The sequence below is a fragment of the Glycine soja genome, chromosome 1 (genome assembly GCF_004193775.1).
Source record: "Glycine soja cultivar W05 chromosome 1, ASM419377v2, whole genome shotgun sequence".
Taxonomy (NCBI): Eukaryota; Viridiplantae; Streptophyta; class Magnoliopsida; order Fabales; family Fabaceae; genus Glycine; species Glycine soja.
In genome coordinates this window covers 1,535,295-1,554,995 of record NC_041002.1, presented here as the reverse complement: position 1 = coordinate 1,554,995, position 19,701 = coordinate 1,535,295, and the positions used below count along the sequence as shown (strand labels likewise).

The following is a 19,701-nucleotide window of genomic DNA, read 5'->3' as shown; positions in this document are numbered from 1 at the left end:
CTTTAGCATTTCAGTTAATTATATAACAAAGCTCAAAGGACTGAAAATCAACTTGCAAGATGAATAGCCATTGATAACTGGAGGCATTCATGTGGAATATCAGATTAGTATGTCCAATCTGTTTTCGGTTCCTTCCACCATTTATTGCAATCAGTTTTCACAAAGCACTTGCAAGATCGATAGCCCATTGAAGAGCCAAAACTTCTGATAATTTTAACATCTGCCCTTAACAAGTGATTTAACTTGGCAACAGTAACAAGCATCTGATCTTCATGGTCTCAAAGACACTCCCTAACCAACACCTTGTTCATTTCTCACCTTAACATTGACAACTATATTTTGGATAAGTTTATCTAAAAGGATTTTTAGAAAAAGAAAAAATAAATAAAACGAATTTTTTCATGAGCTCAAATTAACTTATAAACATATTACTTTATAGAAACTTACATTCACCAAACAAAAAATTGTAGAATCTTTTTATCTTTTAAAAAAATTATATAAAAAATTTCTACAAGTTATTATAAACCAGAACCTTCCATAGTAGTTGATACAATGCGTCATTATTTCTATGTATTCTTTCACTCGAGGTTTATTACATTTGTAATTCAAGTGGTTAGTATAAAGTAATAATAGTTTACAATAAAATACTGTTAACTCCTAATAAGACGAAACTGACATCGACATGTTTATAATAGAATATCAGGTTGCTAATAAAAAGAGAAAAAAATACGATAGCATGTTGAAGTGAAGAAAAACATACCTTAAAAAATTAAAGTGAAAGTGATCTGACTTTTCTAACCCTTTATAATGATATATTCACTCTCTGCCTTAAGTGCTAAGGATGATTAAAGATCAAAAGTATACTGCGAAACCAAATGTCTAATAATATAGTTATAGTGTGTCTTTTAAGAATAAGAGAACTCAGTGAGAAAAGTCAACGTATTGCTAAGGTAAGCGCAGAAGTAATTAACATTTAATTATAAAAACTGAAATGAAAATAGAACTATACAACTTCAAATATAATTAAATCATTTTCGTCAACAACACATGTCATTTAGAGGAAGTAACGACCCTCCTAAATACTATTTTTTTTTTATATTATTGGAACGAAAAATATTCACATTATATAGGGACTTATTATCTTTTTTTTTTTTCATGTACGAAACTTAAAATTGAAATTTTACTTTGAAATATAAAACATGCATAAGTGGAAATATAATTAAACCTTTGGTATCTCCAAAAATTTTAGGAATTTTAATACAGTTAATTTTTAATTAATTAAATCATATGTCTTTTTTCTGCCCATTAATTAAAATATTTTTTTTCTCAAATTATTCCTTGATCAATTAAAATTACAAATATTTTAAACTAGAAAATTTGATTAAACATATATTTAGAAGTCTGAACCTTTTTTCATCTTTCTTTTAAGTTGTACAGGACAAGAATAACAAGTCACTAACATAAGTTTCCTCTTTTCCTCTTTCTCATTTTCTCCTTTTTCTCGTTAACTAAAATCTGTTGAAGAAGAGAACCAAGAAAAGCCAACCAGTTCGCATTGATTCCCTTGTTTGTAGATAGGTTTAAAGCTTAGTTGCCAATTTCTTTCCTTAAAGGATTGAATTTGGTTAACAAGACCAGCACGGGGATGCAATGCAACCTATTAGGACCTTTAAGTATAAGTTGGAGCATCACTAGCGAGTCAGATTCACACTACATTTATGTATCTAAGAGGTCCATGCCAGTAACACACCATCGCATATATTGCATGCAATTCGACATTAAAATTTGTTGTATTGCCACACGAACCTACAAAGCCTATGACTTGTTATTCTTGTCCTTTTACTGATGAAGGAGGTGAAGATTATGATTCAGAATGAGCGTGGTGTACCGGTGAAGGAAATTAGGGTTCAGATTTCTATTAATTTATGTTTAATCAGATTTTTGAATTTAAAATAGTAGTAATTTTAAATTTTAAATTTTAAAAAATATTTTAATTAATCAAGGACTAATTTGAAGAGAAGAAAGTTATTACTGAGGAAAAAAGATTACACATAATTTGATTGACTAAAAAACCAATTGTATCAAACCAGGTGTCAAATAGAAATTCTCTTTTAAATCATTTTATTATTTTATTTTTTATCCTGAGTTATAGAAATGTCTCTTAATCCATTGGATTAAATATTAATAAAATTTTACACACAAAATATTTTTACTAAATAAATCATATCATTTCTAATATGTGAATACAATGCCATCTTATTTTATTGTGGCAACTCCATAGGTTAAATCATTTCATTGTTAATAAAATAAATTGAGGTTTAACTTTTTAAAAAATCGAGTTTTTTTCCTTTTTAAAATAGAGAAAAATACTATTCTAAATAGAAACCCTAATTAAAGTGGATGAAACGTGAACATCCAAGAAGAATGCGCGCAAGCAACAGCGCCCACACACACGCATGACATGAATCAAACCCCAGCGGCTGAGACAACCTCTTCAATGTCCATATTCACGAGCTACATAGTTAGGGCAAGTGCTCCTCGTGAAGCCATGGCCTACTTTCTTTTCTTTATTAAATAAAAATTGTTGTTTGGTCATAACTGTAGTTGGAGTATGGACCATTTGCTCTTTGTTTATTATCCTTTTACGTCATCATCAAGTTTTAATTTCCAATAAATTCAAAATTAAAAGTTGTGGTGGCATGGTGGGATGAAACCAGTGAGTTTAGAAGAGACAAAACCAAGGAGATATAAAATTTGCCAACGATGAAAAGTTATCATAAGAGAGGAAATTTTTAATTGTCAACTAATTGGATTGTTAAGCTTACTCGTTACGCAAATTAACCAAGTAGGTTCAACTTTAGCCCCACTACCAACTAAAAAGTGAGGAAACTATGTATATGTTTCACAAAAGAAAATGGAACATAGGGGCCAGTGGGAAACACTTTGCATCATTGTTATGTTCGCCACATGACTTTGTGGATACAGTGACTACTTGACTTCAATAGCATGCTTTGAAGATATATTGGAATTGGTTTAGGAAACCCAAAAAAAATGATGTACAACTATCCTCACAGTACATGTTCACGTTGGATAGTGTACAACTATCTTCATATTACTCTTTTTTTACACCTTTAGACCGTTGGTTAAATTAATAGTTGAAATTATGGTTAGAACAATTCATGTTTGACGGTATAACAGTGGTGGATTGAGAAATTTTTTTCCGTGAAAATAAAAAATAGTCTAATATTTTCTTCAATAAAAAATTATATAAATTTTATTAAAAATGATAATAAAAAAATAAAAAAACAAAATCTTAAAAAATAAAGTAGGTAAAATTAGTATTAATTTTTTTTTTATCTTTTATAACTATTTACATTCATCTTATTAAAAAAATTATTTTGTAGGACAAGATTTATTTTTTATGGGAGAAAAAAATATTTATTCAATATATTCTGATAAAAAAATTTACTTTGTGTGAATAATTATTCCCACTATCCTCAGTATAGATCCGCCGGTGCAATATACACAGTTTACTGTTGCCCTATTCAACTGTAGTTTTAATAGTTTGAGTTTTGGTTAAACATTTTATCATTCGAAGAAAAAAATCTGTTTATAATTTGGCCAATTCAACTCATCAATCCATCTTTCTATAGAAAAATGGTAAGAAAATGACACCCAATATTACTAGCACTAGCAGCCTAAAAAAGATTGCTGATAAACTTAAAATGGATGTAGTTTCAAGTGATTTTAAGACATTCAAAGTTCAAACCCGCACTGAAAGGCGAAATTTGCTTCGAATCTTACCATTTGTACGTACACTAGCTAGTTGGCTCTACCCAACTTTGAAAGTATTGAGTACGTATAAATTGTTATCACAAAATGTTACATTCACTTGGGATCATGAATGCATGGAAAATATTTCTGTAATATTTTGCGGGATTTGTAATGTATTACTAATTGGCAATTTCTTTATCAAGACTAACTTAAATCATTACATTTAATAATAAATGATACTACAAAAAATATTACAGAAATAAGACAAAACTTAGTTGAAATTTTTAAATACTTTTGAGCATTATTTTAAAATTAAAAAAAGGAAAAGAATTATACATTAATAATTTTAAAAAAAATTACACACTCATCCCATCTCAATCTATCCTATATAATAAACTTATTAATTTTTACCATAATTATATTAACATAATTCAAATAATAATTTATAATTAAATAATTATATAAAATTTATATTATCTCCGGGTCCTTGAGTGCATAACGTGATACGTGTCTCACAATGGACGTGGTCAACGTAATACAAACGATTATGAAAGTAGGAAAGTGCAATATATCCATAATTTGATAATTCGATTTGATATATGATGATCCCTATCCTATCTTTGAATATGATTTGAGACCAGCCAATCAAAAACCCCCCAGGCATGTCCCACGTACCAGACACACGCCATCATCGCCTGCACCCGATTATGCCCCATCGTATTCATTCACCACTATTCGTGCCACGACGCCGTTTCATCAATATTCCGACTCACACCCCAAACGCAGCACCGACACTTTTGCACCCTACAGTACTTCCTATGTTTGTGCTTTCTCCATTCCATTCCCCCAAACAGTGACACGTGTACCCAATCCCTCCACGGTGAACTAAGGTTGCACGGACTTCCCAAGCACCCAACGGTAACGGAAAAAAATCCCCGTTATGCTTCGAACAGAGCCAACAACTGACATTAAAAACACTGCTATTTCCAGCTGGCACTTAACCGCAACCCGATGGTGCAGTAACGGCCCCCAACTCCAGCTGTATCCAACAGCACCACCCCCCCGGCGCACCCGATGCTATCTTGCGCCGGAGCACGGAAACAGTAAACAGTGAGTAAGCACTCACACTCACACTCACACTCACACTCACACTCACTCCCTCCATACAGAGATAACAAAAATAAAATTGATAGCAAAACCAAATGCCAAAAGAAAAAATGGAGGATGTAAGAAGGTGAAAATGATTTTATTTTTTTCTCGAGCGATAAATAAAAGCAAATATGATGTACAACAGGAACAAGAATATTAAGGAAAATAAGCGAAGAGCACGTGCGAGCTTAAAAATCGGCGAGTTTCCGGTGAGGGCGAGGTTTCGGAAGCTGTTGCAAACTTCGGATCGCCAAAACATCGCTTCTTTTTACATCCATGTATTGTCCAATGTCGCCGCCGATCTTCTCCGCCAAATCTATAAAAAAAAAAGATCGAAAAACACGCTTGAACAAAAAATAATTTAAAAAAGAAAAGAAAACATAAAAGAATTCGGAAATGTATTGCGCGCGGTTGCGGTACCTAGACGGTGCGAGGGCGAGCGGTTGAATCCGGTGAAATGATTCAAGTCTGAAACGAAGAACGAGGCGAGAGATTTAGATTTTTGAATAGTATTTAAGAAATTCTGAAAGTGTGTAAGTGATAATATAGAGGTAGTGAGTGGTACCTGATGGAGAGGGAGAGTGGGAGAAGAGGTAGAGGACGAAGAAGCAGAGGAGAGTGAGGAGAGGAATGAGGTGGACGAACTTGTGCGGCGGCGGAGGCGGCGGCGAGGAGAGGCTGAGACTGAGACGGTGAGGTTTGGGAGCATCGTCGTCTTCGTCGGTGATGAGCTTGGGGACTTTGGGAGAAGGAGAACCCAAGGATTGTCTATGCATCGTGTCGCCAAGCCGTTGCTACAACGGGAATGAGATAGAGACACACCGAGAGAGAGAGAGAGAGAGAGAGAGACTTTTGTTGTCAACTGTGAATGAGTTTTATTTTATGCATTTTCTTTTTTCTTATTATTAAATATTAAATTATTAATTTATTTTGTTTTAATGCTGAGTTGCTTGTCCTTTTTTATGGCGGTTCCTTTTCCTTCACTCATCTCTTTCGTTTATGCTTTTTAACCCTTTTTGCCAGTTCACTCTTTTCGCTTTTATTTAGGGCTCCTTCAAGGTTCTCCCACGTCTCTGCGCCAGGATAAATCTAATTAATTAATTAATACTAGTATAATGTAAAGAGATTTTATTAACTATTTGATTTAAGTATTATCTTACAAAATGTATTTTTTAAACTTCTCTTATATGTTAAAATAAAAAAATAACTTATGTTAATTTTATGAGTTTGTTGGATTTTGATAAATAATTTCGTTTAAATTTTGTTATTATAAAATATTAGCAGGATGAAACCTGTTTCAGGTTTGAAACGTTAGTATTAGCAAAAAACGAAAATAATACTATTAATTACTACTGTCTTGAGCGCATGTTAAAGAAATTATTGGTATTAAATGCTGGTGGATTTTTTCCATCTCTGTTTGTCTCTTTGGTGATATAACACCAAGAAGCAAATAGAAAAAGACACGATTTGGAGGAGCGAACAACTGAACAAGAGACATTTAGGGTTTTGAGAACCAAGCCCACATAAGCCCAAGACACAAGGCTATCGGATTAGGGAACTTGACGCAAATAGATTTGTCCTACACCGTAGATATTGATTGTTGCACCTCCCTGACACCCATTACATTACAATGCTCAATCCCTAATGTAATGGGTGCCTGAAGCAAATTTTAGAAGTACAGGAAGTTTCACTCTAGACCAAATTGACCAAATCCAACATGAATTACATCGATGTTAATCTCAAGAACGATTCTTTGACAAAAAAAATCTCATGAAAAATTCATAATCAATTGAAATAAAATTTTCATGAATTCTATTCTGTTAATTCGGTAACATATTTCTAAAATTACAAAACTAGTGCAAGTTTCAATAAGAAAAAAAATACATAGAGTAAACAAGGACATAGAAGGCACGGGAATTAAATTGGAAGTCGTTACTTTTTTTGTAATAGTAAAATAAAGAAGTCGCCTATCACATAAACCTTAATAGAAATTGCATTGGTCATATGATGCATATTTATTTAAGATGAAAAATAGTATATCTTCTTAGAAATAGCGTGGACATGGAGCTGTTAACGTAAAGGAGAATTTAAATTATAACATGTCTTATTTCATATTTTATATTTTATTAAGTATTACTTAAACTAGTACCTATAATGATGTATATAATTCACTCCTTTGAATGTGTTGTAATTATAAGACCAAGATGAGGATGACAGAGACTAGGTTAGATAAGTTTGCAAAATCTTTGGACCAACTTATCACAATATATATAATGGAATGTAAAAGAATATACTAACAAATATAATAATAGATAACTTAGTCAAAAAGTCATATTTTTTTTTTCGACATTGGGCTAAGCGGGAAGGTTGAAAGGCCCATTAGAAGAAGCCCGTAGGGTAAAGACGGGGAAAAGCAAAATCCAACGGCCAGAGTGGCAGCAATACGTAGGGAAAGGGTCACCGCGAACGAAAATTCTGGAGTGCCAATGAGAAGAGGAATAGAAACTTGGGCAACAGGAAAAAGATTCGTCAACTTGAGAATATTAGAAGATCGAAAGAGAGAGAGAGAGAAAAAGTTATAGAGAGAAGGTTCAATGGTGTTGTGGGAGATAACGCTCGGAACTGCGTATTTCTTGGGTCTGAAGCGAACTTACAGGCTCGCTCTCAGGATTCAACGTAGGATCGTAAGCCCTAAGTACCCTAAGCTCCTCCAATTTCTTCACAGGTTCGTTCCTCTCTTAATTCACTCTTATCCATTAGCTGAAACAATAGTGTCTTGATTGTGTTCACAATGAAATGTGATCAATGATGGAAAAAATCAGGCTCGAAATCATGTGTTTCTCTCGATTTCAATGTTTCCAATTCCTCACCAACATTCATAGATTAGGAATTGCAATAAGAGATTTTTTCATTATGATACTTGTAAATTAAGATAAAATTATGTATATAGCTAGTAACGAATGCATTTTGACCTCCAGATCCGACATTGACAATCAATCAATTGTTGTTAGCGTTAGGTTTAGTGCGTACCGTGAATGGTGATGCTGATCACTGAGTGTAGATTCTAACTTGAAATTTTTTTTGGAATGCACAAATTGTTGGTGACTTGTGTTCTTCTATGGTTCTTCACAGACGGACCCGTGCTGTGTTTGATGTAGCTATCAGAGTGCATCGTAACATTCAAGTTAGGGACATAGAAGTGGGACGGAATTTCGGGAACTTTATATTGCGATGGCTGGATCGAATGAAGCCATCGGCTCAGATTCGCGGTCCCCCACCTTCTAATGGTATTACATCAAGAGAAAGTGTTGGAAAACGTTTATCAGCAGGTAGAAGTTCCAATCAGAAGGGTTCTGGAACGTCAAGGAGGGACTCTGATAGGCATTTGTTTACCTCATCAAGGATAATGCATTTTCCTACAGTAGCGAGGATGATGCGACCGCCGAATCCTGCTGGGATTACCATCCATGGCAGGCACTTCAGTACCTCTACGCCTCAAACTGTTGGATCAATTTACAGGGTAAATTGGTCAGAGGGTGTTATTAGGAAGGATATTATGCAGTGGTTGAGGCATAACTAATCCTCTCTCTGCTGGCAGATGTTGGAAATTGATGGTGATAGAGTAAGCAAATCTGTCGTATCTGATTTTGTCTCTTTGGATTTTGTATAGTTCGTCAAGCTTCCTTTTGGATAACCAGCGGTTATGCAATTGCTTTCAGTCTTGGTTTAAAGAACTAGTTGTTAATATCAAGGATAATCTTTCTGTTGAATGAATAATGACAGTAGAGTTTTTGCATTGCTCTATTTTATACTTCTCAGCAAGTTTGGTTTATGCAACTTGCAGCTTGATTTTTTCCATACTTCCACTGGATTGACCATACCATGTTTATTCATACATGTATGCCATAATATGTTCTAATTATATACGATATTGTGATATACTAACAGTGTGTTTAGATTGGCAATAAGAATCTAAGCTCACTGTAAAATCATGGTGAAATTAACGCTAGCGCAATTGTTTGTTGCTTCAGAAAATCAAGGTGAGTTACCGTGTTACGAAACATGCACCAATACCTCCATGTTTGGAGGTGACATTCAAATGTGCACTTTACACTTTTATTCATCATTGATGTTGAGCACAAGTACAGATGTGAATGGTGTCATTGCAAAGTATTGTTAACTTTCCCAAGGCATGAATCATGGAAGTGGTTTTCTAGCTTATTTTCTGCTCGCGAGAATTTTCTGTAATATGATATTTGAAGCTGAAGCTGACAAAGCCTGAACAGATAAAAAATGTGTATTCAAAATCACGATACTGTGACTAGTGTGTGTCTGGTTTCGATTTAAGAACGACTGTCCTGGTAATTTTTCACATCAAATTCGTCCAAAAGACGTAGAACCAAGTAATCCAGTGTCATCATCAATTGTAGATAGGATACTTATTATGATTTTATAAAGGGTAAAAGTATTTACAAATTTTACATTTAGACTAAGTGATTGATCATCTTGATATTAATCTGTAGTGTCATTTTATTTAAATTAGGTGTCTCTGACTCTATCTTGTCTGGATATTTTCTGCTCACGAGAATTTTCTATAATAGTATGATATTTTGAAGTTGAAGCTCACCAAGCCTCAACAGATAATCGAATATATATATATATATATATATATATATATATATATAAATAATGGGGTGATAGTTTTTTCTTTCTTAACTCTTTGATTCATCAAGGGGAAGAGACTTTGATTAAATCTAGAATTCGATGAAAAGATAAGTTTAATTAAATATTATTTTCATCAAGGATCGAAGTTAGGTATTATTCATCTGAATGATTCAATGGGATGGGATGAGAGTTTGACTTTGAAATATCTGCAAGAGAATATTTTAACTAAGTTCTCAAGCTAATAAGTGAAATATACATTCAAATGAAAAAAAAATATTAAAATTGTCTAATTGAAAGACTAAAAGGAACATATCAACTATTAAGTTTACAATCAATTACTATAAATGCATTTTATTACATAAAGTACACTCACCACTCACTTTAGTACATCATAAAATAAATAACTGAAATTGTGATAAAAGTTAAATGTGTATAATAAATTTTAAATTTTAAAATTATTTTATAATATCAATTAATTTTTCAATCAATCACTATAAGTACATTTTTTTTACATAAAAAACACTGCATCCACTTTAGGGAAATGAAATCCCAAAATGTAATGCAATCAAAACTTGTCTCGGGTTCGACATTGGGCCGGGCCAGAAAGTTGAAAGGCCCAGATGAAGAAGCCCATAGGTTTGAGATGAGGAAAAGCAAAATCCAACGGTCGGCAACAATGGCGGCAAAGATGGGGAGAATTGAGAAACGCAACGCGAACGAAAATTCTGGCGTGCCAATGAGAGGTAGAGTAGAAACTTGCGCGACACGAACAAAGCAATTCAGAAGATCGAAAGATCGTGAGAAAATTGTAGAGAGAGAAGGTTCAATGGTGTTGTGGGAGATAACACTCGGAATTGCGTGTTTCTTAGGTCTGAAGCGAACTTACAGGCACACGCTTTCAGGATTCAGCGAAATCGTAAGCGCTGAGTACCCTTTGATCCGTCAATTTCTTAACAGGTTCGTTCCTCTCTTAATTCACTCTCTGAATTCCCAATGCTATTCTTATCTATTAGCAACAATGATGATACTTTTCCGTGTATTGATTGTATTGACAATGAAATGTGAGGCGAAATCAGGTTCGAAATCATGTGCTTCTCTCGTCATTTCAATGTTTCCAATTCATCACCAACATTTCTAGAATAGGAATTGCAACAAAAGTGATTGTTTCATTATGATGTTTGTAAATTAAAATAATTGTGTGTGTATACACAAGATTGCCAGCTTGTAACCAATGATGCATTGTGAGTTTGTGACCTCCAGATCCAACATTGAAAAAAATCTATCAATTGTTATTAGCGTTAGTTTTCGTGCGTATCACGAACCATGAGGCTGATCAGTGAGTGTAGATTCCAATACATCTCTTGCTATGGTGCTTCACAGACGAACCAGACTTTATATTGCGATGGCTGGGTCGAATGAAGCCGTCGCCTCAGATACGTGGTCCCTTACCTTCAAATGGTAGTAGGTCAAGAGAAAGAGTGGGAAAGCATTTTTCAGCAGTTGGCAGCTCCAACCAGAAGGCTTATGGAATGTTCACCTCATTAAGGACGAAGCATTTTCCTTCCATGACAAGGATTATGCGACCGTTCATTCCTGCTAGATAAGAAGAAAAAGGCAAAAAAAAAAGAGGTTGAAAAAATTGTCTGTTAAATTGGTAATTCTGTTGTTTTTCGTGTTTCTGGACTCAGGTAATTTCTAAAGCTTATCTCGATTTTTCCATGCACTTTTCGTTTCAGAATTTTAATATCTGCCAGTGTTTAGGACTTTCCTCTTTTTGTGTCCGTTTGACTTTGCGATTTGGGGCTTGGATTTAGTAGCTCGGCATTGGGTTTGCTTGTTTTTGCTGTTTGGAATGATTTTCTGTTTATTTGTAATTTTTTGAAGCTGATTTTGCTTTTAGAAGTGATATTGATAGAGTTTTTATTTATCTATTTTTTTGGAGTGGGGAGTGTTTTATTTGTTGATTATTGATACCGTGTCTTTGGTTGTGGTCTTGACTGCCACAACTTTGTTATGATTATGCAGTGTTTTTTTTAAAGAATTTTTATTCTGTTAAATTCTATCATCAGGAGCTAAGCCGTTTCCGGGGAAAAGCATGTACAGCATGAACTCTAAATGCAGCGCTGGGTATGCAAAAATTTATTTATATTCGTTCCTTTGATCAATTTCATGGTATTTCTGAAGTGTTTTTGATTTGTGAATTTCTTGATGTTTAAGTTTATCTGTTTATAATTGGTAAAAGAAAAAAGTTTATCTGTATCAACCTGTTACCTAGGTTAATGTGTGAGATTGCTCAATTTATACTGTGGATGATAAAGAAATTGTCCGTTGCATACTGCTTTCTTAATTTTCCACTCGGTGGTGCTTCATTTTTCCTAAACTTCATCAATGAAACTACCTGTAGTGGCTGGAATGGGGACTGAATTGGAATACGCGACCCTGAACTGGGACGGAGATGTTGGGGAGCAGGACGGGGGATATCATACTCATCCCTGCCCCGCCCCACCCCACCCGGTTGTCATGCCATCTCCTGCTTAACTTTTGCTACGAAGTTGTAAGCAAGACAGCTCAGTTGTTAGGTGTTTATTTCAAAGGCCTTTCAGTGAGAATAGGTAGAGTTGAAGCCAGGGATTTGGTTAGTTAGAGTGCTGATGCCATAGAAAACATGTATGGTCATTTTTATGAGTTTATTTGGACTGTGTTGTTGAGAATTTTAAATAATAAAACTGGGATCCTCTTGGAATTGTTATTATTGCTTTTTATTCCTCAATTATCTATTTATGGTTTGTTGTACATTCAATATATTAGGGTTAATATCAGTTTTCTTGTTGTTCTAATTGAATTTAGTGATTTAGTTAAAAGCATGCATGGTTTATTGGTTTATGAACCACCTTTCTGGAGAAACTGCTGAGTTGCAAACTTGCAATTTCAAAGAATTCATTTTTTGGTCTATTCATATTTCAGTTCCTAGGGACATCATTAGACTATTGAGATGTAAACTTCAACTGGGATTGGAATTACTATGTTAAAAATCTATTAATTTGAATTGCCTATCTACGTTTTGGGTAGAACTAACTCTAATAAGATAAACGACTTTCTGCAGATATGTAAATTTCTAGAACAGTCAATATTTATGTCATCTGTTCCATTCTGTTCTGTTGAGTTTAGAATGTCTTCTATGTATTACCTTAAGTAGTCACATGACTAGCATGTGACCTTTTAATAGGTCTAGACCTCAATGCTATTTATGCTTTGTTAAAGATTTGGCTGATCTTTGTATGTATGTAAACCAAATATAAATAGTTTTGGGGTTTTGTATTAATCAATCTTTTTGAGCTATATTATAACGTTTTATACATCTTTCGAACTTGCATTTTCCTTGGGGTTTTGCAATTTTTGGTCTCCTAAAGATCCATTGACATCAACATTAAAAATACTGGAGAAATATTTGATTTAAAATTGGATAAATTTAGCTTAGAATGAATTAGCATTATCTTGTAATTGAATTTGTTGATATTTAAAAACTTTTGAGTTTAATTAATATACTGTGTTTTGGATGTTGACCACTCTTGTAGTATATTTTATAAGTTCAATGCTCCATTTTTCTTAATCTTGTTGGAGATGGTACTTTTGCAGCATGTCACTTTTGCAACTGTTTCAGAATTCAGATTACTTATTTTGTTATGCAGGGAATGCTTTTATTGATTAATCCCTTATTCTTTATTTGTTAACTTTATAATTATGCGTCCATTATCCTATGTATTCATTCAATATTCTCAAAAGTTTTAATATCCAGGGATTGCCAAATATTCTGGATGTTATGGTCTTCACCATTGCCACCGCAGTTTCTTTGAAACTGCTCAAGGTCTAGGGTTCTATTTAACTTCTGCACCTGAGCTTTTATATTTAAGAGTGCTTATAGATATTGAGCTAGGTGATAGAAATGGAAGCAAAAATCGCAAAGGAATTGAATAGGGTTGCACTCAATCTGAAGCGCAAGCAAGCGACCCGATATGCTGCACATTTAAGTGGAGCTTCCCAACCAATGTTAGGGCATTGGTCATCTCTTACGTCACCAGCAAGCAGGGCTGTCAAACGCATGAGATTGGGTGGATATAGAAACAGGCTGACAAATGCTGGTCGTCATATTGGACGGTCCTTAGCTAGGCGTTTTTTGAATTATAAAAAGAGTGGGAGACTGGAGCGTTTGATGTTCTATGAGAATGGGGAATGGTTGGACTTTCCAAAGGATGTTGTTGACTTGGTTAAGAAGGATCTTGAAGTCAAGAAGGCAGCTGTGGAGATAGAGTCAAATGGGTATCATCTTTTGTTTGATTTTTTACATCTGCATAAGGTGGACCTTAAAACTGGCTTGCAACAACCTATAGCTTTGATTGATGCGGCAGGGTGGTGTTTTTCCCCCGAAATCTATGCTGCTTCTGATGAAGAACCTTATAATTTGAGCAAACAGGAATGTGGAAGAAGTCCGGACTCATATGCATCTAACGAAATAAAATTACATTTAGAAGTTGACATAAATGGAGTGGATCAATCCAGGTTGAGTGAGTGCAGTGGGGAGTCCAATGCTCTAGTTAAGGGTATTCAAATTGATACTAAACAAAACTGCTGTCAATATGATGTAGAAGTTGAAGATAGCATTAACAAAAAGGACTGTGGAAATGTTGGTGAAGACATTCAGCAACATCAAGACATAGATTTAGATGCTTATACTGAATCAGTATATGGAATATTGGATCTGAATTCTGTACAAAAGATGTTTCTTAAGGGAATGAGTAGTTTTGGCAGTACTGATTCTGACATATTTGAGATTTACCAATGCTCAGGTGCGTCAATGCAAGCACGATGGGAGCTGTTCCAGAAGCAAGCTGAAATTAGCAAAAAGAATCATGGGGAAGCTAACATTCAGTATGATTGGCTTGCTTCTTCTAAAGGAGAACTATCTACAATGATGAACTATGGACTAAGTCATTATGGACTATCTGGATCAAAGTGCACATATGACATTGGTGTTCATCTTGCTGCTGTTACTTGCCCTGATGCCAGGTTAGGATAAAAGATTAATATATTGTGTTTATGTGGTAGGATTTTCTTTAAAAATTTGACCATTTTCCTATCCAATATTACTGTAGTTCTGTTTTTAACAGTTTGTTTTATCCTTGTCCTGTACTTGAAGGTCCCTTACCTTCAAATGGTAGTAGGTCAAGAGAAAGAGTGGGAATGCATTTTGCAGCAGGTGGCAGCTCCAACCAGAAGGCTTATGGAATGTTCACCTCATTAAGGACAAAGCATTTTCCTTCCGTGACAAGGATTATGCGACCATTCATTCCTGCTTGGACTACCATCCATGGCAGGCAATTCAGTGCCTCTACGCCTCAAATTGTTGGATCAAATTACAGAGTGAATTGCTCTTGTGGTGTTATTAGGAAGGACATTATGCAGTGGATGCTGCATGATAACCTTCCCTCTGCCAGCTGATATTGGAAACTGATGGTGTTAGAATTCGCAAATTTGTTACCTTTGTTGTTGTCTCATTGGTTTTTGTATAGTCCAGTGGTTATGCATTTGTTCTCAGTTTTAATTAAAAGAACTAGTTGTTATTTGTTAATATATATCACGGATAATCTTCCTGTTCAGTGAATAATGATAGTGGAGATTTTTTTTTTTGTAGGCAAAGAAAAATTCTTTAGAACCGAAGCCTGTTCAACGAATAGCTACTGAATATTGTCCTGAATCTTCTAGCTTCCATCTCCATGTATCTATTTGATTTTTCTTCAACTTAGCGAAATCAACCAGATCTAAGAAAATTTTATTGTTCCCCGAAAATTTGGTTTATTCAACTTGCAGTCTGATTTTTTTCCATCCATCTACTGGATTGGCTATACCATGTTTATGCAAACCTGCGTACCATAATATGTTATAATTTCTAACTACGACAAGTTATTGTGATATACATCCTTGTTTGGAAGTGGTTTTCTAGCTTTAGCTTTTGCTCGCAAGAATTAGCTGTAATATGACATTTGTTGCTGGGGCTGACAGACTGAACAGATGAAATGTGTATTCAAAATCACAATCTTTGTGTTCTCTAGCAACACCGAATTTATATTATATATAATTATTTTGTTTCGTTTATTATTTTTTTTTCTTAAACTTGATAAATACATATCAATAATAGCCATCTAAATAAAAGAATAACATTCTTTCACTTTAAAGTTAAAAAAAAAAATAACATAAAGTTGACGTGAGATTTTCAAGTGTTTATCTCAAAAGTGCTACGTGGATACCCAAATGACCTAAAATTTCAGTGTCGCTATCTAGACCAATTGTAGCTTACCACGGCACACGCAGAGACCAAATTTTAAAATGAACATTTTAAAATAAAATATAAGTCTTAAGGTAAATAATTAAGGTGATATCGCCACCTTATAATTCCCTTTAAATTTTAATCTTTCAATTTAAATAAAAGATACTGTTTTCTTATTCACAAATTATTTTTTTAAGTAACCAAACTCAACACAATTGGGGAAAACCCTCACTTCCGTGGTGATTTTCTTTTATCTTTTGAAAGGAATTAATCTTCCGTTGTCAAATAGGGTAGTTAGAGAATGCCCTTCATATGCACCCCAAAAAATCTTTTGAAGGATGAGCAATCAATAACAATCAACTCCATAGCATGTAGAACAAGTTATGTAGAAACAACAGAACCCCTTATGCATTTCATTTATATCTAGTTTCCATGCTGAGAACAGTCTCATAATCATTAATCTCAAGAGTAACTTCAGAAAATCGATTTCATATTCCTTCCCCAAATCAATATTTCGCCAAAGCTAACAAGGGCTTGACATTATCTATCTGATTATTTATAGATTGTAGAATTGCATCCTGACAACATAACCCGTCACTCCTTTAAATATACATTAGCTTGAGAAGAAGAAAATAAACAAAAAGAATGGAGAGATTTTGAATACGCCGTTCACATTATTCTCAGGGGACGGGGATGACATGGGGGAAGAAGAAAGGAGTATGATTACTTTCCTACTGATCAAGAAGTGGACTCCCTTCTCTGGCAAGAACGAAAAGACCACCATCCCCCCTTGATATTCGCAAGTCCTTATCAAGATATGTAGTAAGAAGCCAGGAGCTTGTCCTTTCGCCAGGGATGGGAATCTTAAGAGGTGGCTGACCAGAAATGACACGCGATATGTTTTCCACCAGACCCTGAAGTGGGCCAAGGGATTGTTGCAGAGGCTGTAGGCTAAGCTTTTGGCCAAAAATGTCTACATTTTCTGGTAGTTCAACATTAGACTTTATCTCTGGAGGTTGTATTGAACCTTCTTTAAATGTAACCTGCTTGCATTTAGAAATGTTAGCAAGAGTTTTCTAGTTATCTGCAATCTAAAAAGTTCATATGCACACTGCAAACTAATGAGTACATACAACATTCAGTTGCATAAGAATTGCAACACCGTTAACATTAAGCAGCATACAAATCATATTTGCATAACAGAATTGAAGCAACAATTTATTTAACTACTCAACATTCAGATGAACTCTTGAAGCACCAGCAAAATACAATGCACAGGATACGGTAAATATAATAATAAGCATTTATCTTTTTACATCCTCATATTATTGCCCCATAGAATATATATATATATATAATTTGACAGTTTTTCACAATACAAGAGTAATGCACTTTTTGGTGCCTTTCACATTAAGAACAAGTTTTGGACAGATTAATTTTGGGGATTTCAGCTATTTTTTTTAATAGAAAAAGGCTGTTTGCAAAGTGTTAACCCCTAGAACCTTTTGCCTTTTTTACTGCCTTTGGTCAAATATATTATGTCTTTTTAAAAAATTGTTTTTGTAAAATACGAAGGTTTTCATCAGAGTACCTGAATTCTCGTAGGGGTTCGAACTTCAAATGAGGCAGATGCACTGAAAGACAAGGATGCAAAAGGACTAGACAATGTTGTGGAGTTTATAATAGTGGAGCTACTAGTATCAATTGTTTGTGTAATCTTGTCCACCTTCAACAAAGGCAATCTTCCCGCGGCTAGAAGAGGCAACAGTTCAGAAGATGCAGTGTACCTGACATCAGTTTGGCAAGCAAAGAAACAGTAAGAACTTCAATTAAGAACTACTAATATGATAGATTCGGAGTTTATTTCATCAGTACCAACAATACTTTTGTTTCTGATAGAGGAGACCATGATGAGAACAGAAACAAATACTTTTATCAGTCACACTATATTGATTTGACTCAGAATCATCTTATACTTTCAGTGCAGAGTTCTAACTTAAAGAGAACCATTATTAAGAATTGGAGTAATGTATGTTGACAGATACTTCAAAGATTTGTATTTGTAAGTATCGTCTGTTGACAGATATTACTTGTTAGTTGTTAATCTGACAGTTGTTATCATTTTTGGCTAACATTTGGTTCTGAATACTCCGATGCTCACATTAAACCTTCTGTTCTGGAGTTAAAACAGCCGTGACTGCCAAGCACTCTGCTTGGATCCTCACCAAGGCAACCAGCTCACCTTTCCCTACATTGACCAAGCGCTCGGCCCATTTTCAAGGACAACTATTGCCTGGCCCTTAATCACCATCAATCATGTAATCTTTGATGTCAATCAAGCAGCCCCTATATGCACAGACAACACATACAAAAAGACATCTGCCGCATCTTACAGAAGATCCCACTGAGAGATGTGACAAGCTCGTGATGAAAGAGCCATCAAACCCCTCAGCATTTCACCTATAAATACCCCATGGCAACCTCAGTTAGTATATTTCATACACCTTAGCTGTTACTCTGCCAAATCCTAACCAATACTTTGTCAAATTCTGACTTAACCATCAGAGTCTTTGCAGACAAAGCTCCAGAGAAGATATCAACCATGAAGCACTGTTCCAGTTCCTTCAGAACACCTTCCAAACTTATCTAACCTAGTTATGAGGAAGCAATTAACTTTTGAACATAGTCTCAAATGTTCATTGACTTAAAACATGTCTAAATCCTATAATCTATCGGGTCAGTCAAACATTCATGACACTAAACAATTTATTCAAAAAATATATATATTTTGATCAGCAGTTTATTTAAAAATCACAATTCTTAGATGAATTCAGAGTTCAGACTTACAGCAACACCCAATTCCCATTGAGAAGGGCAGGTTCCTCCACGGGGGCGAGTGTAGGGTTCGCCGCTTCCAACTGACTCACCAATTCGGATACCTCAGCTCGAACCTCCGACCCGGCCCGAATCCCTAACTCGGTCCCATACAAAGTATCCACCAAAGCACGCTTCAGCGCCTCCAACTTATCGTCCACCTCCTCCTCCGCCGGATCCTCAGCTCCGGTGACCGGAGTTCCGTTCCCGCCGTCGACGTAGCCGCCGGCGTCGGGCGCCCCTCCTTCCTGCCACTCGTCCTCGTCCTTGGGAGGGTCCGAGTCGGGAAGCTTGGAGGTCAATGCTTCGGCCTCGGGATCGTAGTCCTCGCCCCACTCGTCGGAGATCTTACCGACGGGCTTGCCGGCGTCGCTGGCGTCTCCGGTGGCAGAGCGGAAGCGGAGAGAAGGGAACCTGGGAGAGCGAGGAGAGAGAGAGAGGTGGGAGTAGAAAGAGGATAGAGAAAGTGTTTTAGGGTTTGGGGAGAAGAGGAAGGGAGCGCGCGAAGTGACGGCGAGGAGAGCCATCGGAACTGGGTGGCGATAGAGTGAAACCACCGAAACTGATATCTGAACCATTTTTGCTTAGTCACTGGTTATTAGTATTACTACCACAATATTTTATAACCACAAATAACTAAAGTGACGAAAATGAACCATGGATCCAACAAAATTCAATCAGCATGTAATTGCAGCGGGAGTATTTCATATCTCGAATATAAATAAAAATTATTTTTTTCTTAAATATAAATAAATTTTAATTATTTATATTATTTAATGAAATTTTCTTTAAAATACTCATCGTTATAAAAATATATATTTAATATCAAATTTCAATAAATAATAATTTAAGAAAAGTATTTATCAAATTCCAATGAATAAATTCTAATTAATAAGTATTTAAAGATAAAGTTTTGT

The 19,701-nt window shown here is 35.0% G+C and overlaps 4 protein-coding genes across 4 annotated transcripts; 2 read left to right on the top strand and 2 right to left on the bottom strand.

Moving 5' to 3' along the window:
• Positions 1-4,999: 4,999 nt before the first annotated feature.
• LOC114408551 lies at positions 5,000-5,789 on the bottom strand. The gene is made up of 3 exons (XM_028371647.1): positions 5,489-5,789; positions 5,344-5,391; positions 5,000-5,239 (listed from the first exon to the last, which is right to left on the bottom strand). Exons 1-3 carry the CDS (start codon positions 5,697-5,699, stop codon positions 5,112-5,114), a joined length of 387 nt encoding a protein of 128 aa, XP_028227448.1. The 5' UTR covers positions 5,700-5,789; the 3' UTR covers positions 5,000-5,111.
• A 1,561-nt stretch (positions 5,790-7,350) lies between these two features.
• On the top strand, positions 7,351-8,777 carry LOC114408544. Its single transcript, XM_028371635.1, has 2 exons — positions 7,351-7,648; positions 8,056-8,777. Exons 1-2 carry the CDS (start codon positions 7,518-7,520, stop codon positions 8,501-8,503), a joined length of 579 nt encoding a protein of 192 aa, XP_028227436.1. The 5' UTR covers positions 7,351-7,517; the 3' UTR covers positions 8,504-8,777.
• A 1,472-nt stretch (positions 8,778-10,249) lies between these two features.
• LOC114408528 (inactive poly [ADP-ribose] polymerase RCD1-like) lies at positions 10,250-15,396 on the top strand. The gene is made up of 5 exons (XM_028371613.1): positions 10,250-10,545; positions 10,969-11,276; positions 11,658-11,715; positions 13,385-14,652; positions 14,783-15,396. Exons 4-5 carry the CDS (start codon positions 13,532-13,534, stop codon positions 14,802-14,804), a joined length of 1,143 nt encoding a protein of 380 aa, XP_028227414.1. The 5' UTR covers positions 10,250-10,545; positions 10,969-11,276; positions 11,658-11,715; positions 13,385-13,531; the 3' UTR covers positions 14,805-15,396.
• Positions 15,397-16,296: 900 nt separating this feature from the next.
• On the bottom strand, positions 16,297-19,415 carry LOC114408535 (plastoglobulin-1, chloroplastic). The gene is made up of 3 exons (XM_028371623.1): positions 18,758-19,415; positions 17,502-17,697; positions 16,297-16,953 (listed from the first exon to the last, which is right to left on the bottom strand). The coding sequence occupies exons 1-3, from the start codon at positions 19,360-19,362 to the stop codon at positions 16,642-16,644; spliced, it is 1,113 nt and encodes a 370-aa protein (XP_028227424.1). The 5' UTR covers positions 19,363-19,415; the 3' UTR covers positions 16,297-16,641.
• Between the last annotated feature and the right edge of the window lie 286 nt (positions 19,416-19,701).